The sequence below is a fragment of the Manis pentadactyla genome, chromosome 10, assembly GCF_030020395.1.
Source record: "Manis pentadactyla isolate mManPen7 chromosome 10, mManPen7.hap1, whole genome shotgun sequence".
Lineage (NCBI taxonomy): Eukaryota > Metazoa > Chordata > Mammalia > Pholidota > Manidae > Manis > Manis pentadactyla.
Window position 1 is genome coordinate 37204414 of NC_080028.1, and position 26507 is coordinate 37230920.

Consider the following 26507-nt stretch of genomic DNA (forward strand, 5'->3'; position numbering starts at 1 on the left):
ACGCCTTCTATTCAGCAAGCCCTAGTAAATACCTCTCTCAAGTGTTTTCAAGACAGAGTGCTAAGGTCAGACTGCTGTGGGGCAAGACTATGTTAAGACTTCCACCTGGCAGGCCCCTTCCGCCACCATATATGTTCCTGTGTCAACAAAATGGAATAACACCATTACAGACCCTCCCTGTCCCGAATACCACAGGCCTGCTTTGCATGAACCTTCCATGTACTCACAGCTCTTTCACTTGGGTAAGAGTTTCAATCTTTCAAACCCAGTAGCCCACCTTTGTAGAATTTTTGACTATTGGAGACTATTTATCTAAGGTATTAAAACAGCCACCGTTGTCTTTAGATTTCTGAGACTCCTATTTTCAGCCCACCATTATGAGATAATTAGAACTAGTCTTGGCTGTAGGGATAAAGGAATCTCCGCTTCCAGTCCTGATGTAGTCGCACTGTTTCAAGAGAAGCCTGTTTATTTGCTTGTTCTTAAGAATAATTTTTGGAAAAAAAAAATTTTTATAGATGAATACTCAGGCTCATCTGGTAGATTTAATCTTAGAGTTTCTATGATTACCCACTAAAACATCTTAGTTTTAAATTATTGTCGTTTTTAGTTGTTAGTGCTATGAAGGCAAAAATACTTTTCTTCATTGGAGTTACTATTTTACTGGACACCAGTGACTATATGCTATATGCTGGAAATGGACTAAAAGATACCCTTTTCTTACAGCATATTTATGCAGTTTGCTTAAAATTCTAAGTCAGTTGGTTAGGTTTTTGGTTGGTGTGGATTGAGTTCATAAAAGTGTGATTCTGTAAACTCTGCACTTCTAAGTCTCTTCTTCTTCCTCTCAAAACGATCCCCACTGGTCTAACTCAGCCTGAGGAAGAAGGGGTAGCAAATAGCTTTAATGGTCCTCTGTCTGGCTTTGGTTTAGTAAAATGTTTAGTAGAACATTAATGACCAGAAAACATGTACATCATAACCCTAAAGAAAAAAGAAATAGTAGTTTGTCCCAATATGTACTTTGGAGGGGGCAGGGGGTTAAGTAAAAATAAGAATCTACACTGAAAAAGAAAATGATGATCTCCCTCTGTATTTGTTGTAATGGAAAGATGTTATTTGGTAAATTTCTTCACAGCTAGACTGTAAGCTCTATCAGAGCAAAGACTGTATGTTCTGCACTCTGTTCCTGGGCCTGGCACAGTGTCTGGAAAATGGTAGGCACTCAGTTAATTGTTGAATAACTAAATGGATAAATTCCACAGCAGATTAAGTGAAAAATCAGTTACAAGGCAGTATGTATTGTAAGACCCTATTCCGTAAAATATATATTTATGTGTACCTATTTCCACATTATATGTATACATTATAGATTATCCTTATTTTCTCTTTCTGTTTTACTTTGCTAAGTTTCATGCATTTTTGCTATGAGTATGTGCCATTTTTACCCTAGAGGAAGATCTTTATAAGGAGAGTGAGAAGAATGAAGGATGGTGAATAAAGAAGCAGTTGTCACTAGGAGATAGGTTGTTCAATCCTAAAGACATAACTGGTAGGATTTCAAGTATCGATGTGGAAAGGCTCCTGTCACCTCTCTGGCCATTCCACGTAAATACCTATTCTACATACCCTGGCTTCCTTCAAAGGCAGCAAAGAGCTGCCCCAGCTGTATCTTCAAATGGGAGATGGATTTGAGGGATTCTTCAAAACTCAGAAAGCTCAGGATTGCCAGCCTCCCATAGACTTAGATGTAGTCCATCCCCTCCAGCCCCCCCACCGGGCCTCAGGCATGATGCCTTTACCCTGGAAGCTTCCCTGCTCTACTGGCACATGGTCTAGTCCAGCGTGTGTCAATAACATAAAACGTGATGCTAGTCCTAGATGTCTCCTGGATATGGTCTGGATATCTTCCCTGTAGCCTTGCTCTTCCTCCATGTTACCCAGACTCCTTCCTTCCTCGGCCTCCTCCAGGCTTCTTCTCCAACATGCCTTGATTGATCCCCTCCCCCAACTCCAAGAATCCTTCAGGCTTTCACTGCCTCCCTCAGTAGCCCTCTCCACCATCTCTCCTCACAAGAAGGTCCTAGACTCTCACTGTCAACTTTCAGCTCCATTCTGCTTTGGAGTGTGACCTAGCCCATTTTTCTTTCAGAGAAGAGGGAGGAAGGTCCTGCTCTCCTTATTCATTTCTATTCATTCTTTCAGTTGCCCAACAACTTTCACTGAATGCCCCACACCCTATGCAGGAAATGAGACAGCCCTCAGAATCAAGCTGTCCACACATGGAGCAGACACATCAAAAGACTGAGCAGCCATCCCCAAACCTGCTGCTTCAGTCTAATGAGAGCTGCGTCAATCCAGGATAGTGAGCCTCTTCCCAGTAAATAAGGCAACATAAGGAGCAGAGAACATCTGGAGTGTTTTCCTAGAGATTGGTGATGTTTCTTGTAATGTCTCTAAAAGCCCAGTAAGGGCAGCAATCCAGAACAGCCTGCCCTGCTTCCAAAGTACCCCAGCTGTGCCAAGGATAAATGGGGAAGGGGCCTTGAAAAGTTGGGCAAAGATTTATTGAACTCTCAAGTATAGAAACTTTAAAAAGTCTCCTCCAAGTCCTGAGACCAGGACTGCTATCCTTTGGATATCAGATAGGGTGAACCCAGATCAGATCAGGCTCAACCTTGGACCATCAGACAAGTGTACAGATGCTATCTCATTAGTCCAGCTTTGATCTGACTTCTGGGGTGCAACGCATGATGTACAGTGACTTACGAACCAGAATTTTACCATGTTCAAGGCATGCAGATGGGTTTGGTTTGTGGGGTAGGGGAAGGAAGAGAGATTCAAATTGCCCTCTCCATCAAAGCTCTGTTTCCCTGGTTTCACTCCGTGGCTGTCTCAGTACCCTGGTCCTCCCTGGGGCTGGGTTTCAGCTTCTGAGAACAGATGGGAAATGCTGCCGTAGAGCCAGGTGTGCATCCTGTCTGTTCCTGATTTCTCATCCATCTGGAGAGGGCTTCACTAGTGTGGCATTCTTACCCTCTCTTTCCTGATGAGTGAGTTTGGAAGGAGAATTGGGCACACATAGCTTCCATCTCATAGGATCTGGCTGTCCACAGAAAGCTTATGTTCTGCTCTCCTATCTACAATAAGGGGTCTGAGCCCATGCGGAAGGCCATGATGGCCATATGCTGACTCTGCCCAGGTGGGAAATCAGGACCAATCTTGAGGTCCTGTAATACACAATCCATTCCACCCAAGGTATAAACCACATTCTCCAGTATCTGTTTCGTTGGTAATAAAGGCAGTATTGGCTCTCCATTTGCTCATTCCTGTGTCTGTCTTATTTTTTAATTGGCTTAGAACCTGGTCACAAAAAAAGGGGTTATTATGTATTAACCAGGAGACTGGTTATTATTATTGTGTGACTCCTTGCACAAAAGCCAAACACCAGAATGTGAATACACTGCAATTTATTGAGAAAAGAAAGTATGACAAAATCATCACCCGAGGATCCACAGCTCAGGGAATTAAGGGGACAGAGGTAAGTCAGGATATGGTGCCCAGAACTGGTGAGGACCCTGGGAACCAACAGTCCAGATCTTTTGACCATTGGCCCTGCAGAACTGGCCCCATTGGACTGTCCTCCTCAGGTGGGACTGAAGCATGCCAGCTTCAGACCATCACCTCCCAGCTGATAAAGGGGAGATGGGCAGGGGTAGGAACAGGCCCGCCTGGGAAGGCCCACACTGGTTGGGGCTCAGATGTTGCTGTCCAATGTCAGGGGCCAGTGCAGGGGCTTATCCAGGAGCATCGTCATCCCAGACTAGCAGCCAGACCTCCAGAGCCAAGGGGAGATCTCGGAGATGGAAGAGCCAGGAATAAGTTCAGTCCCTTTTCCAGGGAACTTGAGGAAAAGTGAGGTTGAGGTTGGCATTTGTTGATGCCAAGCAGAGAGTGGGAAGTGCTGTTGCAGGCCAGGAGGGAAGCAGGTGGGCACGGAAATCTGGCTCCGGAGGATCACTTGGAGCCGTACTGGCTTGAGCTGATGGACTGAGAGAAGCGGGTACTGGCGCCACCTCCACTGGCAGTCTGGTAGCCACTGCCTCCAGAGGTCTGGATGCCCGCAGAGCTGGAGCCAGCCCCTCTCTGGCTCACGGAGCCACTGGCCCTGGTCCCACTGCCGCCAACGCTGCTCCCTCCGTAGCTGCCCTTAACCCCGCCGCTCACGCCGCCGCTCACGCCTCCACTGCCCACACCTCCACTGCTCGCTCTCCCACTGCTCACGCCGCTGTAGCCGCCACTGCTGCTGCCACCGGCCCCTCCAAAGCCTCCTTGGCTGACCCCGGAGCTGCTGCTTGTGCTTGTGACGTTGCTGACCACCGCTACAGGAGAAGAGGTGCTTGGTTCAGGCAAAAGGCCTCGGTCTCTATCCCAACTGCACCCCACTTAGCTATGTGACTTAGAAAAAGATGTCCAACTTCTCTGAGGCCTCAGTTGGTAAACAAAAGTGAGCCTGACCCTCTGGTGCCCTTTCCCAAACTCAAGAGCCAGCAAAATCCAGGAATCTTCTGGTTCTCCACCTAAGGAGCTTTACGTTCGGCCTTATAGTTTGCCAGTTTACACTAGGGGCAGAGTGCATGCCCACAGCCTGAGACCCTAGACCTTGTTTGGTGGCCTGGCCTCCTGCGTGGGTCAGGCTGACCTGCCTGAAGGTCAGTCAGCAATGACGTTTCTAGTCACCCTTTTTACAACCTAGGGAAAAAGCTTTCGAAAGGCTACTTACAAATACATACAGCACTCTGACACTCTCCAGACATCCTAAAAAGCAAGAGAAGATGTGGATTATTTCTGCAATGAGTTATTAGCCAAAGAGCTGACAGTTCATAACCTTTAGAGCCACATCCTCCCTACTAGGATTCAAGCTCCCTGGGGAAGAAAGGCTATTCCATTACCATAACCAGACCTCCCCAGGAAAAGGAGCTGCTATGGGGAGTTGAGGTGTCCAGAAGCTTCACCCACCACACTCCATTTCTCAATTTTTGCATCAACTTTCTCTTAGTTCCCAGATTATCTGTTCCAGGTACATACTCATCACCCGATGCCTACGGGATTAGCCCATCCTCACCTCTCCTTCCCTGGTGAGACCATCTTCCCTTAATATGTCCTTCCCCCTCCTTCACCCAACCTTGGCCTTTTTATTTCTGACTTTCCTCTTCCATGAATCCTTACCCACCAAGCTCTGCTGGTGGAGTCAGGGGAAGCTGATAGTGCTGATGGTTGTTTAAGGTGGGGTAAATATGAGGGGCTGGCGCTCAACACATGATGAATTGGAATATGCCCTGTCCACACTGCCCATCTTCCTGTGCCTTGCTCATGATCATGGAGCAGGCATGTCCACATCTCTGTGCAGACATGAAATGTGTCTGTGAACCTTGCCATTGTGGGCCCCACTGTTGTCTACCATTCTGCATCCCACGACTCCCGATATATCTTTCTCTACACATTGCACATAGTGAGGATCGACAGAGGCATGTAATATGGTATTGACGTCTGTAATAAATCGGAGAATTGAATGATCTTGATTGACAAAAAATAGTGGGGCTTGATTCTAAACTCTGTCATTCAGGAGATTCCTTACCCTTTGTCTGAGCTGTCCTCTCCTCTTTTTCTTCATTATCAAAGGTCACTCTAAAATTATACTGGGAGACTTCCGATCCCACAGCCCCTCACCTGCACTCCTCTCCCTCTAGCAGCTTGCGGTAGGTGGCAATCTCCACATCCAGGGCCAGTTTAACATTCATCAACTCCTGATACTCGCGCAGCATCCGAGCCAGGTCATCTTTGGCCTTCTGTAGGGCAGCCTGCAGCTCTTGGAGCTTGCCATTGGCATCCTTGAGGGCCAGCTCCCCACGCTGCTCAGCTTCTGCAATGGCCGCCTGCAGGTTGGTATTCTGAGGTGGAAGAGATGGGGATCCATTAGCATGGTGACCAGGAAACAAGCAGCTGATCTTTCCTGAAAGATCTCTTCCCCATCCAGCATCCCTCCCTCCCCTTCCTTAAAATCCCAATGGAGCATGCTCAGAAAACAGAAGTCAGTTTTGCAACTGGTTCATTCATCTTTAGCCCATTGAAATCAATTCATATCTCATCAAGAAAAGGAACACAGATTTGCTGATAAAAATAGTGGTCTGGTAAGTCATTCTTTTTCATATGACTGTTAAAAACTCCCTTGTACAATCACTTCATTTCCATGATACAAATTAGCCATCAAAGTTATGTGAAGTGCATGATAAACAGCTCACTGAAGGCAGGTCCTACCAAGACTTGAATGTGTAAGGCCACCCAGGTTTCCAAGATTTGCTGGGCAAACTAGAATGGGCAACCATCTCCCTAGGGAGCCTCCTAAGAAGCCCAGCCTCCAGGAGGAACATCTGTGAGAACAGAGCTTCCCAGAGACTGTGTGGCTCACATGTGACACCATGAAAGGACAGAGAAAGCATATGGCAGAGGCACAGCTATTGCTTCTCCTCCCCAGGAACCAGGTGTCCCCCAGGATGTCTCCATTAAGCCCAGAACTACCTGCTTCTTGACATTCTCAATCTCGGCCCGCAGCCTCTGGATCATCCTGTTGAGCTCCATGATCTCACTCTTGGTGCTCTTCAGGTCATCCCCATGCTTGCCGGCCGTGGTCTGCAGCTCCCCAAGCTGACAGAAGAGAAATCAAATCAGTGTGGCTTTGCAAGGTGTTGGATTGTTTTTGCTGAAGGTCCGTGGCACCTAAACCTAGCGTATGGCTACAAGAGGAGAACTCCCACCTTGGTCTGGTACAGGGCCTCGGCCTCGGCCTTGCTCCTCTGGGCGATCTCCTCGTACTGGGCGCGGACCTCCGCAATGATGCTGTCCAGGTCCAGGCAGCGGTTGTTGTCCATGGACAGGACCACAGAGGTGTCACTGACGTGGCTCTGCATGTGGGACAGCTCCTGTGGGGAACATGGATGGTCACACTCACCATGCCTTGGCCCCAGGGGATGATGGGAAAGTTAAGTCCAAGAATCTCCACCAGGAGAGATACCCCAACAAGCAGGCCAGGAGTGGGATAATCAGAAAAATAATCTTGTGTTTCAGGCCTGGCTAGAGCCTAAAGGATGCCAGACAACAATGCTAAAGGCAAAAGACATGCAAATATAGTCAAGTTGTCAGCTTGAAAGTATCAGCCAGGCAGCCCTCCTGTGTGGTCTCCAGGGGGCTGTGGCAGTGTGGAGCCCCCTGAAGGAGCGAGCAGCCAGAGGGAAGGTATAGAACAAATGGGCTGAGGGCACAGGGAATAGCAAAAGGGCAGAGAGGGACTCTGGCCCTGTAGGCCAGGTCTACACAGGCGGAGAGATCTTAGGTTAGCATTTCCTGGATGGGGCTGAGCTGAGTTCTACGCTTGTCGCTGGTTTTCTGAGTGTTTTGGCCCTTGGATGTCCCCTAAGGTTACACAGTGGGAAATTGCAGACAGGAAGGCTCTGGAGCTTGGCAAACGAAAGAATCACCATCTCATAGAGGGTCCTCAGGAAGTTGAGTTCATCTGTCAGACTGTCCACCTTCGCCTGTAGCTCCACCTTGTTCATGTAGGCCGCATCCACATCCTGGGGGGGGAAAGGCAGTCGGAAACCCAAAAGAATGACCCTTCAGTCCCCTGCCACCCACAGCCCTCTCCTAGTCTCCCTCTCTCCCCTTGGCCCCTGCCTCGCCCTCCTCCTAATTGTGACTTCTCACCTTCTTTTAAAAAGAAAATCAAAGTGGTTTTCTTCCTTTTAATTGCTCTGAATGGTCACATCCCAATGTTTTTAGAAAATATAAACCACATTAGCTGGGCACAGTATAAAAGTAGAAAATCACATTTATCCAACATGTGATTTTAGTTACATAGAACCAAAACCCAACCTCCTAAATAGAAATGAGGGCATTATTCCCACTGTTTTATCATTATGATGACTGATTTAAACAAGCCATGAGTGTTTGTTGATTGTTATTATTAGTAACATCTGGGGAACATTTATAGGCTGAAAACCTTGCTGAAAAATGCTACATATAAAATGTTCATTATTAGTTCACATTACTAATCAGCTTGCTGGTCACAGTAACATTGTAAGATGTCTTCCCCATCAGCAATGTACTCGGAGCAGCCTCCCTCACCAAACACCTCATTTCCAAGAATGTAAGGGAAAATGTAAACCCCGCACACATAGGGTCACTGTGCCCCAGACAGCTGACCCTGCCATCTCTCATGAGGACAGCGTCAGGGAGGGATCCCTGGCCTGCTTGTCCCAGCTTGCCTACCTTCTTGAGCCCCACAAACTCATTCTCTGCCGCAGTGCGTTTGTTGATCTCGTCTTCATACCTGGGACAGAAAGAGGCACACAATTCGACAGACATTTCCAAAGTAAAAAAAGAAAAGAAAAGATGAGGACCCCAAGCATTCACACAGACTGTCCCCACCCAGCGGCAGGACCGCCTTCACGGGAGTGTGCTCTGTGCAGTGACTCAGGGCCCTGGCCCCAGAAGGCCCTCACACTCCCTTTAAAGCTCTGCTGACACCATCTTGAAATTCTTAATTTTTTAACAAGGGCCCTGCATTTCCATTTTGCACAGAGCCAGTCCTCCCTAGAGGCCTTTCAGAACTCAGGCTCTGCCTCCGTCTTCTCTCTGAGTCCAGGTGGCAGCCTGAGGTGACAAGCACCTCCAAAGCTTCAAGAAGCTGACTCCTTGCCTGGCTCTGACAGATGTCACAAAGCTCAGCATGCCCATATGAGACCCAGAGAGGCATTTGTTCAAACCAGGTGTTGCTGTCTCTCTTTTCTCGGTTTCTCTTTTCATTAATTAGAGCTGCTTCTTACAGGAATTGGGGATAAGAATGAACTAATGTCTCCTGAATGCATCAAGGTTATGAGATTCCTGCCTGTGAATGGCTGAGATCCCCCACCAAGAGTTTGGAGTTCATGAAGATTGAAGAAAGGAACAACTCTAGGAGAAAAGAGGTTTCTGCACAATGTGAACCTGAGTTGCCACTGGCCTCTGGAGCCAGCACAGAGCCTGCTGCAGGGCGACTGCTCTCCAGGTCAGTGCTGTGGAGCTGAAATGGGGCCTCCCCAGAGCAGATGCACCCATTCCCTTGGGTCCTGACCCAGGGGATATCTGCAGCTCCCGTATCACCTTGAGAGGCCCTGTTTACCTCTCAAAGACCTCAGAGGGTGTCAACTGTAACTCCAAATAGAAAAGGAGGCTAATCAAAGCCACAGAAATGGGGTTGGACTGAACACATCAAAAGAGTGCTTTACAAAGTGTGATACCTCAATCCCTAGGAGCTACAGAGCACTGACTCCTGGGACCTGCCCCACACTGATTCAGAGTATCTAGGACTGCAGCACAGTAATATGCATTTTTGATAAGCTTCCAAGGTGATTCTTATGTACAGCAAAGCATGGAGGGCTCTCCATCCGAAAGGGCTTAAGCCCTGGGAGGACTGCCTTGTCCGTCTGGGCCGGTGTAGGAGGGGGCCCACCCGGAAACTGAAAAATATGTCATCATAAGCCACCTAGAAGTTTCAGTACCCGCCCTTTCCCCCCCTTCTGCTTGGTCACGCTTCACTCAATAAATTCATCCAAGAGTATTGACTGAAGGTGCAATCGGGAACGGTTACAATCCTAAACTGGGGCCACACCTCCCTGCTAATCCCCCAGAAGGGGAAACTCCCTGGTTGGGGCCCTCACTTCTTTTTGAAGTCCTCCACAAGGTCCTGCATGCTCTTCAGCTCCCCTTCCAAGTTCCCTCTCTCCCCCACGGCCGAATCCAGCTGCCTGTTCAGGAAGCTGATGTAAGATTCAAAGAAAGGCTCCAAGTTGTTGGGGCCCGAGCCGGAGCCCGTGGTCTGCTTCTGCAGCAGCTCCCACTTGGTCTCCAGGACCTGGTTCTGCTGCTCCAGGAACCGCACCTGCATGGGCGAAGGAAGAAAAGGAGTCACTCTCTTGAGTCGGGCAGGTGGGGCCACCCATCCCTCGGTATAGGCTTACTCTGACTCTATACCTACTACTCTCACATATTGTATCTCATTTAATCCTCACAACCACCTATAAAGGTTACATATATAATCATATCATATAATTTATTGTATATATAAATTGTACATAAAAATTATCCCCATTTTGTCAATAAAGAAATGGAAACTGCCCAAAGTGATATAGCTACTAAGTGACAAAGCTAACAGTCAAAGCCGGCACCACCCTAGTCTGTTGGGCTCTTTCAGAGTGTAGCTAAAGGAGGCCAGCCTAAATAAAGCTATTTATAATTGTTTTCAAAGTGAAAACCTTTTCACCTCCAAAAAGGCAATGAAAACAGTCAGTGAGGTCTGACTCTTCCTATGTTGTTTCACATTTCCCTTAGTTGTTTCCCCTTTCGGTTACTCAGCTTACAGGTAACTCAGGTTCAGCTTTAACTCCCAGGTACATGCCTCCAGACCCAGCTCACCCTTCCCTGCCCCAGCACGGACAGCTCGATTTAATATCGGCTGAAGCACAGCCCCGTTCAGAAAGTCAGTTGCCAACATTCATCATTGAGAGGCAGTCCCCAGATTCCTATTAAAGCAAGTTTGATTACCAGCTGGTTTAGATTATCAAACAATTGCTTTTTAAGAATGATGGAAAATTAGCTACAATAATTTCATGGTTAATGCCCCATTCTTAAAAAGGGTTGACAGTATATTTAGACCCTCACCTCATCCTATCCCTAAAAGGAAATCAAGAGCCAGAAATCCCCTCATTTTATAGCTGGGAAAATGGCCTGAAGAGCAAAAGGAATGCTCACTGTCCTGTAGGGGCCAAGGCAGAGCCAGGAAAAGAAGTTAGTACCCCTGCCTCTGAATCTGGCAGATCCCGCGGGCATCTTCCTATATCAACCTCCTAGGCAACCCAAACCCTCCATGAAACCTCTGGGCTTTGCCTTCACCTTGTCAATGAAAGAGGCGAACTTGTTATTGAGGGTCTTGATCTGCTCCCACTCCTGGGCCTTTACTTGCCCAATCTTGGGGTCGATCTCCACATTGAGGGGCTGCAGGAGGCTCTGGTTGATAGTCACCTCATGGATTCCTCCAGGGAAGCCACCAGGGCCGAAGCCACCAGGCCCACCAAAGCCACCAGGACCTCCAAAGCCACCGGGACCTCCAAAGCCACCAGCTCCACCAAAGCCACCAGCTCCTCCAAATCCACCAGCCGCTCCAAACCCACCAACTCCACCAAAGCCACCAGCCCCTCCAAACCCACCAGCCATTCCAAAGCCACCTCCCATTCCTCTGCCACCCCCAAAGCCACCTCCATAACCACCCCCAAAGCCACCACCACAGCTGCTACGCCCTCCCCCAAAGCCCCCGGCCCGGGCACCCCCAGCCACGCTGATGGAGATGCTCTTGCTGCCGCCCAGGCTGTAGAGGCTGCGACTGCCAAAGCCGCCTGCTCCGCCCCGGGCCCCACAGGCCCCGCCGCCGGCGCCCCCCGAGCGGGCCACGCAGCTCATCCTGCTGCTGCCGGAGACCACGGCGGAGCGGCCGGAGAAGCCCTGGCTCCCGCCACCGAAGGATTTCTTGCAGCCTTGTCTGTTCATGGTGAGAGAGCTTGAAGGTGAGCGAGCAATCACTGGGCAAAAGCTGACAGGGATGAAGACAGAGCATGGGGACCAAGAGGAGAGTGGCCTTTATATAGCAAGGAGTTAGGCTTGGCAGAAGGGGAGGCAAGCAATTAGCAGAGAGTCATCTTGGGTTTGGTTTGCCTCCCAGGCAATAAGTTACTTCTAGGTTCCCAGCACACCTCAGAAATAATCCTCTCAACCAAAGTGACTTTGCTTTCTTAGCTTAATCACCCAAACTTTCCACAGTTGACAAAAGACTGGCACTCACCTCCCTCCCTTCCTGCAATTTCCTCTGGGGGCTTAAGGAACTCCGACAGCACCTGATCCAACAGGATGAATTAGGTTTTGACACCAGGAGATTAGAAGCCACCGAGCTCCATGACACAGGGTTAAGGACCAGACAATATCTTCCAGGTGGGTTGAGCCCCTCCCTGTAGTGCTAAGGCACCGCAGCCCAGTGGCATGTCATCCGTGCCCACCTCTTCAGAGACCTATCCAGAGGAGGGCTTGGGGCAGGGGAAGGGGGCATGAGAGGTGTGCTGGCCCCACAGAGTGCACCCTGGCACCCTCTCAGCCAAAGGTTAAACCAGCCTGTCATGTGAGCTAAGAAATGCTGCTCATGGGAAACCAAATGGAAATAAAATGTCAAACCCATGGGAAAAGTGAGGGTCATATAGGAAGCAAACAAGTGTGATGCTTGGAAAGAAAAAGGAAACAGGTATGGGGCGGAGTCTCAGACAGAGCCCTCCACCACCATCCTAGACCAACGGCAGGTGATGTCTGGATCCAGATGCAATAGAGACAGAATGTGAGGACCTACCAGTTAGCCAATGGAGTCAAAGACCCCATTCATCTCAAAATGAGAGTGTGTACTGTGTCAGATCTACGCCCTCCACAGTTAGATACCCCTCTGAGTCACTCTCCCTGTTTTCCCACCAAACCCTGTGCTTTTCCCACCATGGCCTTGACATCAAATATACTTATTTGTTTATTTGTTAGTACCTTTCTATGCCCTGGGTTCATCAAAGGATGTGATTGAGTCCTAAAGCATGTCATAAATAGATGTTAACTGACTGGTGACCAGTGTCTAAGAATATAAATATCTAGACCCAGGTCCTATTCCAATCTTATGTAATGAAAATTTTCAGAGGAAGGGCTTGAGTGTCTATATTTTTAACAAGCCCTCCAAATAATCCTTATGCTAACAGAAGTTTGGGAAGCTCTAGTCTAGACTATGGGTGTTCCCTCTGGGCCAGGGGAGTCAGGAGGCAGGGGTGGAGGACCCTTGGTGGTAGAGCGGGTGCACTCATGCATTACTACGCTAACGCCCAGCAGTTCACAGTCCCGCACCCCATGCCACCCCACCTCCCCACCCACCCACACAACACATGGCAAGAGCAAATTCTCAAATTGGTCTTTACATATGGGACTTCATAAGGTGTGATAGGGGTAAGAGGGAGTGACTCTAGACTCCCCAAGAAATAGGTGGTTGGTATAACTCCAGGATTCCATTCAAATCAGCAATGAGCAACTCTGTCTTCTGGGATGGCTTTCAGACAAAGCAGTCAGGGGCAGAGGGCTGGTCTGAAAAACCCTGAAAAACCTCAGGTCAAGAGACTGTAAATGTTCTGCAACTAATTCTCAATTCTCTACTCTGTGGTTTGTCTAGAGCCAGGCTGCCTGATTAGAATCCCAGCTCTGTCACTTATTAGCTCTTTGGCCTTGGACAGGTCACTTAACTTATATGTTTCTTGTTCTCCTCAATTATAAAATGGGGGTGATACATGTAAGAACTTGTTCGTTATGCTTCAGAAGATTGGAGACTGTTGAGAATTAGGCTTGGGGTTGATTAATGATTGTGCATTAAGTCCCCTATACAGAACTTTAATGTTGTTAACAACCATTCGATCAATAAATATGAGAGATGCCCTCTCAAAAATAAAATAAAATAAAATGGGGGTGATAATGGCAGGTACTTCATGGAATTGTTGTAAGCACTAAACAAGTTAAATAAATATAACATGCATAGTAAGTACTGTATATTGAGCTATTGCTAGCACTCTATTTGGGGACATGGGGTAAGGGAACAACTTATGTCTGGCTTTGGCTGTTCTCAGGACAACTCTGCACCCTGAGAAACTCACTAAAGGATGGTAGGGAAAGGAAGCTGAGTATGAGCTGACAGTAGGAAAAACAAGCTGAAATAGTAGAACAAGACCTCTGCGAGGACGGGTTTGGGTTGGGTGACCTTGGGCTGTGATTTAACGCACTCAGTCTGTGCTCTCTCTGCCGGATGCCTTCCCACCTCATTGACTGTGGCGAACCTCACAGGATATAAGTGAAAGTCCTTTGAAAATTACAGAATGCCCCCCAAGGGAAGGTAACTGTGGTCAACAGAAAGCCTGTCATCATGGACTTCAGAAGCCCTGGATTCAAATCCCTTGTCCACCTCTCACTAAGCATGACCTTGGACAAGGTACTTCCCTTCTTGGAGCCTCTCTTTCCTGATTTGTATCTACCCCACTTGCAGGATTGATTTGACATTTACCTAGCATCCAGCAACAAATGTTTGGATTTTTAAGTCCACATTATCCACCTTAGGCAATCCATGTCCAGAATCTGTGTTGAATTCTTCTTTGAGACATTTTCTCCACCCATCAATTGAATGCTAGTCCCTCTTGGTTAGGTCTTTATTCACAGTCTGTGGAATTCCTTTAAAAGCAGATCAAATGCCCTCCCTAGGAAGGAAGGTGAGCCAGACTCATCTGAAGCCCCAAGTGAGAGCCCAAAGCAAACAAGGGCAGACATCAGTGTCTCCAATCCCCACCCCCTCCCTTGGCTCCAGTGCTGAGGCAGCAGGTGGCAACCTCCTCGGTATGGCTCATCTCTGCCACCCTGGCATGTGCTGGAGAAGATGGAAGTAGAGAGGCAACGGGCAGATCAGAAAAGCACAGGGCTGGGTTGGGCCCCCTAATCCACATCTCCAGAACGTGCCAAGGCATCACCTTATTTAGCCAGTTGGGGTTGTTTTCTCAACAGTTGATTGAAGCTGCTGGAAATATCCAGAGTTAGCATCCTCAGCAATATTTCTCTTATTCACTGTAGGCTCTTGTAGAGCAGTGCCACTAAGTTGGCTGCCTGCTGCCAGCAGTCTGAGTTCTAATTGCTCACCTGTCAGAACCTTCTGTCTAAAGGTTGTCTAGTGGCTGCATGGTCTGGATCCTTATTTCCTTACCTATAAAAAATGGAGAATTGTCACCAAGCAATGATTTCCTCTAACCAAATTGTTCACTGGTATTCAACTGCAGTGTGAATGCTTAAGAGTTGCCTGTAATATAACTGTGATTGGAGGAATGAATCATGGAACAGTAGTCATTACCTCTAGGTCAAGGTGAGCACACATCCCTCTCTACCTAGGAGCTGAGGATGAAGGGGTAATAGTTACATGGCTCTTCATATATACAGCTGCACAGATACAGTTTTCCAAATAATCATTCATTTGCTCTCCAAAAAAATGAACAATCTAGATATACTGCCCTTGGAGTTAGATTTAGTGAAAATAATTTCCTCTTTCAAATCTTTACTCCTTCTGCCTGTCTATGAAAAAGAATACAAAAGTAGCTAACATTGACTGAGGACCTGCCATACACCAGGCTCTGAATTAGGCTATTGACATGTATCATTTCTAATTGTCATAGAAAACTCTGCAAGATCTGAATTTTCATTCACATTGTACAGGTAAGGACACAGCTTTGTGAGGTTAGTGAACTTGCCCCAAGTCAGTTAGCTGACTGGGCTGGGATTTTAATAAGATATCCAACTCCAAAGCCTGTCACAAATTCATGGGTCCATTTAATCTGTGTGGATTTCAGCACGTCAAATTATACCACCCCCCAGAGTGAAATGTCCACTTTGACATTTAAAGAACCACCCCTAGAATGTGATGGACAGATGTGTCATGAAGCATCAACTTATGTTAATGAAAATAATTTTAAACCATACAAATTCCTCTTTGGCATCCAAGAGAAACACGCATCATTATCAAGGTATTTCCCCCAACCAATCTCTTTGATCTCTGCTATAGATCAGAACTCTCCAGGGTAGAAGGTGGACCTGCCCACCTTCACAGGGTCTCAGAAAGCTTGCCTGAGAACTTAGGAACTTCAGGTTTGGTTTCTGGCTCCTCAAGATGCCAGAGAGTTGTTAGCATCACGTGCCAGATCTGGCACAAGAGAGGGCATCCAGGAAGCCAAGCAGAAATCAGCTGGCCCTGCTGGGCAGCATAGCACAGCAGTTACGTGTGCCGTCTTTGCATTTGAGGCCCAGACCTGTCACTTCCATTGCTGATGCCAGGCATGTTTCTCTGCGTAAGTCCCAGTTTCCTCATCAGGAAAATGAGGCTAATTATGACCTGCCTCCTATGGCAGTTGTGAGGATTAAATGAGATGACATGTGCATACTGCCTCGTGTATGACTTGCACAAGTAAATACTGAACAAAAGTTAGTCGTTTAATTGTGTTGTTTTTGTTAAATGTGACAGGACAGCAATTGCATTTAAGAGTCCACCCTCTGCTTTTCAAGCACCACATTAGCGCAGTGAAATTCACAGCGCCTACTATGTGCCAGGCATTGTGCTGGACATTGAGAGGTGCAAACATAAAGAAGGCACATTCTTCCCTTCAAGTAACTTCCATTCCAGTGCAGAGAACAGACACTAAAACTAGTCGTTAAAAAGTGGCTCATGAGTTGAATGGAAGTATAGACTTTCGGTGCCATGTGAGAGAAAGCTCAAGATAGCAATCTCCTGTTCTATGAGCTTGTTGACTCACTGGTTTCATGAGTCCCTGAAAGCTTTCTGGAGGCAGGGTCTGAGTGACCTTCAGTGATACATAAGGGCTAGTCAAGTCATTGAAGGTGGAAAATTCTTGGCACAAAGGCATAAAACAGCTGGACTTATTCCAGAACTGCAGGCTCATAGGCCATTGGTACAGGTCTTGAAAGTATCCCTATAAGGCCACACTATTTGCCTGGCTTGTTTCCTATGTCTTTGCCCAGAGTACAAGGACATTTCCACTTCAAAACAAACTTCTTAAACTATGTACACCACTCAAATTCAGCATGGTCTCTATTCAGCTCAGCTGTAATCAATATCATTGCAGTCATGCACCTTTTCCCAAGGAGAGGGGTAAATGAGATGGCCTCTTGCTTAGGGCGGTGGTTCTCAGCAGCAGCTCTACTGAAATTTAGGCTTGAGAATTCTTTGTGGTACATTTGTCCTGTGCACTGTACGTCTAGCAACCAGGCTTCTCCCCTCTAGGTGCCAGTAGTACTCCTCCATCTATGACAGCCAAAGATGCCACCAGACATTGCCATATGTTCCCTAAGTGGAGGGGGGTTTGCCCCCACTAAGAATCATGCCTTGATTGCCATCTAGAGTCACCCTTTCCTACCCACGTCTTTTCCAAGAGTTGTTGAAGCTGTCACCATTTGATAATGTCCCCATTGGATTCCAAAGGTATCAGTTTGCCCCCACCATATCTGCAGTGGTTTCCTAGGAGATCCAACATGGCTTCAGCCCTCCACCTGGGCTGGAAGTGTTACTGGGGATGTGCACCATGCAGTTCGCATCCCAGAAGTGCTTGCGAGGGATACAGATGAAACACAGATAAGAAGTGTGAAGAAGTGTTTTCAGAACTCAAGGGTGTTTTTCTCAGTCAGTCTAAGATTGTTGCAAAGTGTCCACATTTCTGGTCTTGGCAGCAGAAGGAGAATGTATGTGGGCTACAGTGTTGAGAAGACAGAAGGGGCAGCCCAAATCCCAAAAGATAGGATTTCTGATGATTGCCTAACAAAAACCCCACCCCATTCTAAGCAAAACAGAAAAGAATCATGTAGAGATTTATCTACCACTCACTCCAACTTTTATCTGCAAACCTTCATCATCATCAATCAAGTCTGGATTATCCACAGGCAGATATTTGTGGGGGGGAGAGGGCGGGGAATCCCTGATTTCTTTAACTGCACCTTTGTGGCCACGTCCCCATCACTGCTGATACTTGCTCTGGCTGTAGTCTGCATCCCAGAAAGAGATAGAATGAAATAACCTGAAATCTAAAAACACCTCATTCTCCTTAACATCAAGGGCTGCATGAACCAGTGGGTCAACAAGCTCATAGAACAGGAAATTGCTATCTTGAGCTTTCTCTCCAGTTGGGGTGCACAGGAGAGCATGGGCAGAGAGGAATGGGTGGGATAGGAGTTGGATGGAAAGAAAGGAAACCTGGGACTGAAGTGGAGAGAGGACAGGACTTGTTAGTGGGCTGGAGAGGGAGATTCACCATGGTGCCCAGGTACTACTCCTGGCTGACTGCCCTCTGCTCCCTGACTCTAAATGCCGGGCGCCCTTGGAGGTCAGCCTGGGCCCTCTCCTCTTCTCTGTCTCTGAGAGAGCCCACCAGTTCCCGTGGCTTTAGAAAGCCCCCTGACCATCCTTATCTGATGATGTTCAGATGGGGTCTCCATGCTGACAAGCCTCCCTTCTGAACCCACACATCCCCTCTGTAGTCTGCATCTCACCTCTTGGCTATCTCGGGAGCAGCTCAGACTTGTCTAAAGCAGAGTTCCTGAGGTTTCTTCTCAGACCTTCCCACCCTTTCCCTTCTCCCACTTCCCCAGACGTATCACCAGCCTCCCATTTGCTCCCGCTGGAAAACTGGGCACCATGGTGAATCTCGCCTCTCCAGTCCACCAACAAGTCCTGTCCTCTCTCCACTTCAGCCCCGGGTTTCTTTTCTTCATACACTTATCACAACTTGGAGTTATTTTATGTGTTTGCTTACTTTGTTGTTTTGGCTCCATTACTAAAATGAGAGCAGGGGTGTCACCTTACTGCTGTTCACTGATGTACCTCCAACATTTAGCCTGGTGCCAGAGAGTAAACCCTGAATGATACTGGCTGAAGGAAGGGTGTCACTAATAACAACTTTGTCCCAGGTCAAACAGCTGTCCCGTGACTGGCCTGGCAGGTTCCTATAGGGCCAGCCCTCTGCACTGGGGCAAGCACTGGCTCTGCCCCCCATCTCTCCTGTTCCCAGAGGGATACCAGCCAGAAAAGGCAACTTCCTACCCAAAAATGAGGTGATAGCTACCAAATCCCCCTCTTTCAAAGACCCTTCCCAGGAGATCAGGGCAGCGCTGTTACGTATCACTCTGCCAGCTACAGACATGGGATTTTCAAACCCCAATTGCTGGTTTTCTTTATTTTAATATTGCTCCCCTTCTGTGAAATAAATTCAGCTTTGGCCTAAGATGGAAATACTCCTTCCCTGGCATGGCTGGCATGGCATGGCCAAAGGTTTCTACTCTGCCTATGCATTCTGTCAGTGCCCAGGCAGCCAGCCGTGCCCGGAGGGCTGTAGATCCAGCCTCAAGACAATGTGGGGAGGTGGTAGGAACTCCAGACTCGGGGTACTTGGGTGTACTCCCAGCTGAGACTCTCACGTGCAAGCCACTGTACCTCTATGAGCCTGTCTTCTCCTTTGCTAATAAAGTTCTTAGACTCCTAGCCCCTGAATCCCTTTCTAGCCATGACCTTCCAGATAGCTTTCCCATAGCCAACTGCCACTTTATCAGGCTTTCTGGTACAGGGCAGATGCTAGGAGCACCCATGGCTGCCACATACCCCCAGGGGCCCGAGTGCATGCAGATGGTGCTCAGGTGTAGGATGTTTTCTGAGGGGTGTTAATAGCTATTTACCCAGAAGGGGGTGGAGGGCCTCTGTGGAAAGTGCCAGGTTAAAGATAGCTAAAAGTATGTTTTGCTACAAGACTTCTCAGAACCTCTACTGTGTGCTCCAAATAAGGAAGATGTACTGGACAGAGAACCCTTTTTTACAGAGCTCCTCAGCAGACTGGGGTTCCATTGGTCAGACTTTGAGATAAGTGGCTCCTGGGCCCTGGAATTCTAGCAGCTCACACTTTCCCAAACGCACTGTGTTGGAGGAAAAGCTTTCAGAATGTCAGCCGGAGTGGGGACCAGCGCCAAGGAAAGAAATTCTCTGTCCCCAAGCCCCCTTCAGCAGCTCAAGGCCCCCAAGCCTCCTCCAAATGAAAGAAGGCAAGAAGGACATGGCTCTCCCTCTCCCCCTAAGAACTATGAAGCCACACAGCCTCTCGAAGTGTGCTCCACCCTCCCCCCAGTGCCCAAAGAATAAAGGAACAACCAGCGCCCATTTCCATCCCATACCACGGGCAGTAGGGAGTAAGTGCCTTCCTTTCAGGGCAATCGTACTCCAGCTGTTCTGTGGACGGCACAGCCCACACGGGACAGGAGGAAAGAAGACAGTCCAGTGGGGAGAAGAGCGTCCAGAGAGGACTCAGAGGCCTGATGTGAAACACAATGCACTTTATTGGCGACAGAATGGGCGGGCAGAGGGGCCTGTGTATTATATACATCAGATCTATGGTGGCCATTCCACCCAGGAAGGGGAGCCCAAGGGCAGCAGAAGGTGGTGGCTGACGCCACACTTGGACAATCACAGGCACAGGCTGGAGTCAGAGCAGGCTGAAATTCTCACGTCTGTGCTTGGCCAGGGATCTGGATGGGGCCCAAGAGGCCCGGGTCTTCCAACCCCGGGCGAGCGGTTGGAGGAAGGGGAGCAGTGGCTGGGGCCTGGCGCTGAGGTTGGGGGTGCTGCGGGATTGGAGGAGCGGATGGGGACGGGAGGCGCTGGCGATCTGCAGGGACCATGCGCCTGATTTATCTGGAGCAGTACTGAGAGGACTGGGAAGACTGGGAGAACTTCACGCTGCCACACCGGGCGCTGCCCGAGCTGAAGCCTCCGCCGCTGACCCCGCAGCGACCCCCAGAGCCGGAGCCAAAGCCGCTGCCGCCGCCGAGGCCGCTGCCACCGCCAAAGCCGCAGCTGCCGCCGAAGCCGCTGCCGCCGAAGCCGCTGCCGCCGAAGCCACTGCCTCCTGACCGGCCAAAGCCGCCGCCGGCGCCCCCTGCCATGCCAAGGCCGCCGCCGTAGCCCCCTGCCGAGGAGGTGCCGCTGCTGACCACGGCTGCAGGACGGAAGACAGTGTTGCGGTCAGCGCCCAGCCCACTGTGCCGCAATTAGTCATCGCTGCGCCCAGGATGTGTGGGAGGCCATCGAGGCAGCTTTGCTTCAGATGACGTTGTGAAGCATTCTAAGGCGTCATAAGGTGCTCACCCCCATACTGTTAAGTCATTATGAATTTTTCAATGGTTTCTTCTGATAAGGTCACTTCTTAATGATCCCCTTGGAGAGGATCCAAAATTTCTCCTCGCATTAACAATATTCCCATGGCCATGTAGACCTATTATTCATGCCCAGAACCCAGAGCAACTACAAAAGCAGATCTGTGGCCCTTCCACCCCCAGAAAACCCCTCCAACTTGCATAGATACATTTTTGAATTAGTTGCTACTGCCCTGTACTAGCACAGACCCTCAGAGTCAGTGCCCACTGTGATGGTTGCTTCGGCTACTTACAGATGCTGACAGCACTCTGGCATTCTCCAGACAGTCTGTATAAGAGAAAGCAAGAGAGAAATAGTTCCATCACAAGGCAGATTTCTAGCAAGCCTGTGGGTGAGGGTGATGAGTAACAACCAGAAATGGATTCAGAAGCCTGGCAGAACAGCAGCCCTTCTCTGCCCTCCCACAGGTTGTAGCAGAGCCCTGTGCACATAGGCTGGATATGCACTTTGGCTGCCTATGAAGAGAGTGGGCTGGTAAAGGCCCAGGCTTCTCTGCAAGGCCTGGCAGATGTAGGGACCTCTCTCTATACAGCAAGCCTCCAACCCCATTTACTCAGTCACTTATCTGATTCTCAGCATGTGATTTGTGCCAGGGAAGATGGGAAGATGAAATTTGAGGCCCACCTGCACTCCTCGCCCTCCAGCAGCTTGCGGTAGGTGGCGATCTCCACATCCAGGGCCAGCTTGACGTTCATCAGCTCCTGGTAGTCACGCAGCAGCCGGGCCAGGTCATCCTTGGCCTTCTGCAAGGCAGCCTGCAGCTCTTGGAGCTTGGCATCAGCATCCTTGAGGGCTGTCTCCCCACGCTGCTCGGCTTCAGCTATGGCTGCCTGCAGGTTGGTATTCTGTGGCAGGGAGGTAGGGAAAAAGATGAGCCCAGTAGGAGGGTCCCAGATTTATCAAGTCATAGTGTGGATTATGCCATACCAAGGATCTTAAAGTCAGCAGCATCACCCCTTCCCTAGCACCTCTATCCTCCTCCATGGAGATGACATAGTTCTCCTGTGGACTATCAGCCATTGAGATTGGCTTGTCTTTGAATTTCCTGGAGGCCATCCTACCTGAGATGACCTCAGAAGTCCATTCCAGACTAGGGGTCCTGAGATCCGAGCCCCTTCCCCTCTCACCAATCAGCTGAGGCACCAAGCAACCATTGCTTCCCACCTGCTTCTTGACATTCTCAATCTCGGCCCGCAGCCTCTGGATCATCCTGTTGAGCTCCATGATCTCACTCTTGGTGCTCTTCAGGTCATCCCCGTGCTTGCCGGCCGTGGTCTGCAGCTCCCCCAGCTGGAGAGCGGTGGGGAAGAGGGGGTGTTGACGCAGCCTTGCCTACCTTGCTTCTCTGTTCCTGACATCACCCACCCAACCTCGAAATGCTTAGTAAACACTTGTTAAAACGATGTTGAATTACATTTCAGCAGGGACACCTCTGGGGTAACAGGGAAGAGAACATCTGGGTTGTCATGGTAGAAGATTCTCCCACCCACATCCTGAGCAAGCTAGGACCAATCCCATGTGGCCTGGCAGCAACAATGGAACCACCTCCCCACAGGGGGCAGCACTTTCTGCAACTGTACAGCCATTAGAGGGACATCTCCAGAGAGTAGAACCAATAGGAGTCCACCCAGTGACCACAGAGGACTCCCCACCCAGCAGTCCCACATGCCACAGCCTCTGGAGGCCCTCAGTGGATCCCCTAAGAGGTGCCTAGCTCCCACCTTGGTCTGGTACAGGGCCTCAGCCTCAGCCTTGCTCCTCTGAGCAATCTCCTCGTACTGGGCCTTGACCTCGGCGATGATGCTGTCCAGGTCCAGGCAGCGGTTGTTGTCCATGGACAGGACCACGGAGGTGTCACTGACATGGCTCTGCATCTGGGACAGCTCCTGCCAACACAGAAGGACCTGTTCACTCCTGGGGCCTCTGTAACACGGACACAGAGGCCCAGAGGGGCTCCTGATCAACAGACCCATTCACTGACTCAGCTCTGAATGTGCATCTCCTCCCACCGCCCCCAGGCTCTCAGAGAACCCCATGTCTACAGCCCATCCTGTGGATCCCTCACAACAGGCCTTATCTCTAGACTCAGTCTTCCGGGGCCCTAGATACCAAAATGACCCAGCCTCAATCTGAAAACATCTCACCCTCCCTCTGTCCCTCTCTTAGTAGGAAAGGACCTCACCATATTATAGAGACTTGTCAGGAAGTTGATCTCATCCACTAAGGCATCCATCCTGGCCTGAAGCTCCACTTTGTTCATGTAGGCAGTGTCCACATCCTGAGGAAGACGGAAGCATAAAGGCCTTCTTCCCCCAAGGAATGAGAACAACCAACTGCAATGGCAGCCAGAGAGTCAGAGGGCCAGGGCTGGCTGAGCAGGCCCTCTTCAGGGCTGGTCTCCACATGAGGGACTGAACTACATCTCAGCAGGTGATGTTCAGTCCTATTCAAAAACTAAGAACAGCTGAACTGACTCTGTCAGGGATCTTTCCTGACTGAGATGCTCCCGGCTGCTGCTTTTAGCTCCAACTGCCCAAACTTGGCAGCTCCGTGGCAGTGGAGTGAAGGGATTGCCCCAAACCAGCTGGAAGCTTACATCTACAAGCCCCGGGAACCTTACCTTCTTCAGCGTCACAAAGTCATTCTCAGCAGCTGTACGTTTATTGATTTCCTCCTCATATCTGTAAGAGTTAGAAAGAAATAGCTAAGTCTGAGTGTTGAGGTACTCATAAACACCCCTGTTCTCTGGTCGTCCCTCTGGCCTTCTCCCAGCCTCTGAAATGAATACATCCCGTTTGCCATCTCCCTAGTAGTTAGGAAGACCAGCTATTCCAATCTGTCCCGGCAGGCAAACTGCCCAGTTTCAGCACTGAAAGTCCCATGTCCTGGGAAACCCCTCAGTCCCAGGCCAACAGGGACATTTCATCACCACACCATGAGTTGCTCCAGCATCCTTCAGATCCTAAAACCAGGATCTTCCCCAACCTGGCTCATGGGGAGTGCTTCCTGAACTCTAACCTCATCCCACTTGCCATGATTTTATTTGTAAAGAACTCTCCTCAGGGAAGGAAGGGGCAGGGGAACCTAGTGAACCAGGCTGTCTTCCATGGAGATGAGGAGAGGAAAACAGGCTACATAACACCACTGCCCAGGGGGCAGGAGGACCGGAGTAAGAGCTGGGGCTCCAAGACAGGGTAGCCCCCGGCACCTTCCCACTCGAGCTGCAAGCACTCACTTCTTCTTGAAGTCCTCCACCAGGTCCTGCATGTTCCTCAGCTCTGAGTCCAGGCGACCTCGCTCCCCCAGGATGCTGTCCAGGTAGTTTCGCAGGGAGCTGATGTAGCTCTCAAAAAGGGGTTCAAGGTTGTTGGGGCCTGTGGTGGAATTTGTGCCCTGCTGTTGGAGCAGGTCCCACTTGGTCTCCAGGACCTTGTTCTGCTGCTCCAGGAACCGCACCTGCAATACATTGGGTGAAGCCCCATCAGGCAACACTCAGAGCAGAGGAACAGATGGACCTTGGCTCAGTTAGGACTGGGTGTCTGTATTTCCCCAGCCTCCAGGCCAAAGGCCTAGAAAAAATGGAAAGATAGGCTCCTACTGTAGCTGAAGAGGATATGGTCAGATGGCCACATCAGTCAAGCCACTAAAGATGCAGCGTGGTTTGGAAAGGTACAGGAGAAGGAAAGATGGACAGAGAAAGTAGTCCCTGCCTGGAAGCAGATGACCCCTCAGTGTTCCCAGGGACTTTGTGACTCTATCCCACCTTTCAAAACTAGGGTACACACTGCAAAAATGTACTTAAACCCCAGCCTCATCGCTTCCATCTAAGGCTCCACTAACAAACACTCAGCCCTTCAAATGATGTTGAATCCTTGGGAACTGATACTGACTGAAGCGCTGTCATCAGGGCACCGGAGAGAGACAGCAGTGTGAGCTCTCCCAGTAGGGGGATCACTAAGCACCCGGCTCTTCCTGACTGGGTTGATTAGGAATGCAGGCTGTTGCCAGCTTCTCTGCAGCCCCTTGAGACTAAGGCTCGCATAAACTTCTTTAATCCCTTCTCTAGGGCATCACCCTCCTTCACCTGGCGCAGCAACATAGAGGGAACAGACCTCCTGGAGAGCCTCAGAGGGCAGCTCCTACTTAAAGAGCCCCTCGTTCTGGGTTACTCTTTCTTGCCAGTGGTCATAGCCCTTGCCATGCGCTGCTGGCACTGCCAGCCTAGACCTCGATTAGGCAACAAGTGGGAGACTTGAGTAGAGAGTCAGTCAAGCAGAACATGGGCATGTCTGGGTCCAAATAGGGGCCCATTGTCTTTCCTACCCACGTGACCATGTGGATAAGCTCATCAGCCATCAACATCTGCCCAGGCCCTAGAGCTCAGCCTAACTCATCCCCTTCCAGCCCGGCCCTCCATGAATTATCCTAAACTCTGTTGTCTGAATGTCAAACTCAAAGTCCCAGCCTAGGAAGGCGGACCCAATCAGAGCTTCATTACCTTGTCGATGAAGGAGGCGAACTTGTTGTTGAGGGTCTTGATCTGCTCCCGCTCCTGGGCCTTTACTTGCCCAATCTGGGGGTCGATCTCCACATTGAGGGGCTGCAGGAGGCTCTGGTTGATAGTCACCTCGTGGATTCCTCCAGGGAAGCCACCAGGCCCACCAAAGCCACCAGGACCTCCAAAGCCACCGGGACCTCCAAAGCCACCAGCTCCACCAAAGCCACCAGCCCCTCCAAACCCACCAGATCCACCAAAGCCACCAGCCCCTCCAAACCCACCAGATCCACCAAAGCCACCAGCCCCTCCAAACCCACCAGCCACTCCAAAGCCACCTCCCATTCCTCTGCCACCCCCAAAGCCACCTCCATAACCACCCCCAAAGCCACCACCACAGCTGCTAAGCCCTCCCCCAAAGCCCCCGGCCCGGGCACCCCCAGCCACGCTGATGGAGATGCTCTTGCTGCCGCCCAGGCTGTAGAGGCTGCGACTGCCAAAGCCGCCTGCTCCGCCCCGGACCCCACAGGCCCCGCCGCCGGCGCCCCCCGAGCGGGCCACGCAGCTCATCCTGCTGCTGCCAGAGACCACGGCGGAGCGGCCGGAGAAGCCCTGGCTCCCGCCACCGAAGGATTTCTTGCAGCCTTGTCTGTTCATGGTGAGAGAGCTTGGTGAAGGCAAAGGGCAAGAGTTAAGCTGGGAAGGAAACTAAAGACCTGTGCAGAATAAATCCCTTTATATACATCTAGGAGCTTGCTGGGCTCAAATGAAGGAGAGGTAATTAATCCCAAATAGAAATGGGCTGGGTTTGCCTCCAAGGCAACAAGTTTTTTCCAGGCTACACAACACACCTTGAAAATAATCTGAATTGGTAAAAGTGCTAAGGTAGCAGGCTTACCTGGCAGGGGGTGGTGCCTGGTGTTGCCCCACGCTTGGGCACGGCCACCTGCTGGCTTTGTCTGACAAGACCCAAGAGGCACACTTGTCTGTGTTGGGTGCTCAGCAGCCATCTGTCTGCCTGTTGCCCCTGGCCTTGCCAGAGCTGGGCTCGACTCCAGAAAGGATGCA

General features: G+C 49.9%; 2 protein-coding genes across 2 annotated transcripts; both read right to left on the bottom strand.

Annotated features, from left to right (window-relative positions):
- Positions 1–3453: 3453 nt before the first annotated feature.
- LOC118927242 (keratin, type II cytoskeletal 2 oral-like) lies at positions 3454–11707 on the bottom strand. The gene is made up of 9 exons (XM_036915177.2): positions 10987–11707; positions 9756–9976; positions 8326–8386; positions 7536–7631; positions 6816–6980; positions 6580–6705; positions 5731–5951; positions 4784–4818; positions 3454–4382 (listed from the first exon to the last, which is right to left on the bottom strand). Exons 1-9 carry the CDS (start codon positions 11635–11637, stop codon positions 4018–4020), a joined length of 1941 nt encoding a protein of 646 aa, XP_036771072.2. The 5' UTR covers positions 11638–11707; the 3' UTR covers positions 3454–4017.
- Positions 11708–20049: 8342 nt separating this feature from the next.
- Positions 20050–26157, bottom strand: KRT3 (keratin 3). The gene is made up of 9 exons (XM_036915180.2): positions 25443–26157; positions 24180–24400; positions 23565–23625; positions 23127–23222; positions 22666–22830; positions 22109–22234; positions 21569–21789; positions 21177–21211; positions 20050–20726 (listed from the first exon to the last, which is right to left on the bottom strand). Exons 1-9 carry the CDS (start codon positions 26094–26096, stop codon positions 20419–20421), a joined length of 1887 nt encoding a protein of 628 aa, XP_036771075.2. The 5' UTR covers positions 26097–26157; the 3' UTR covers positions 20050–20418.
- Positions 26158–26507: the final 350 nt, after the last annotated feature.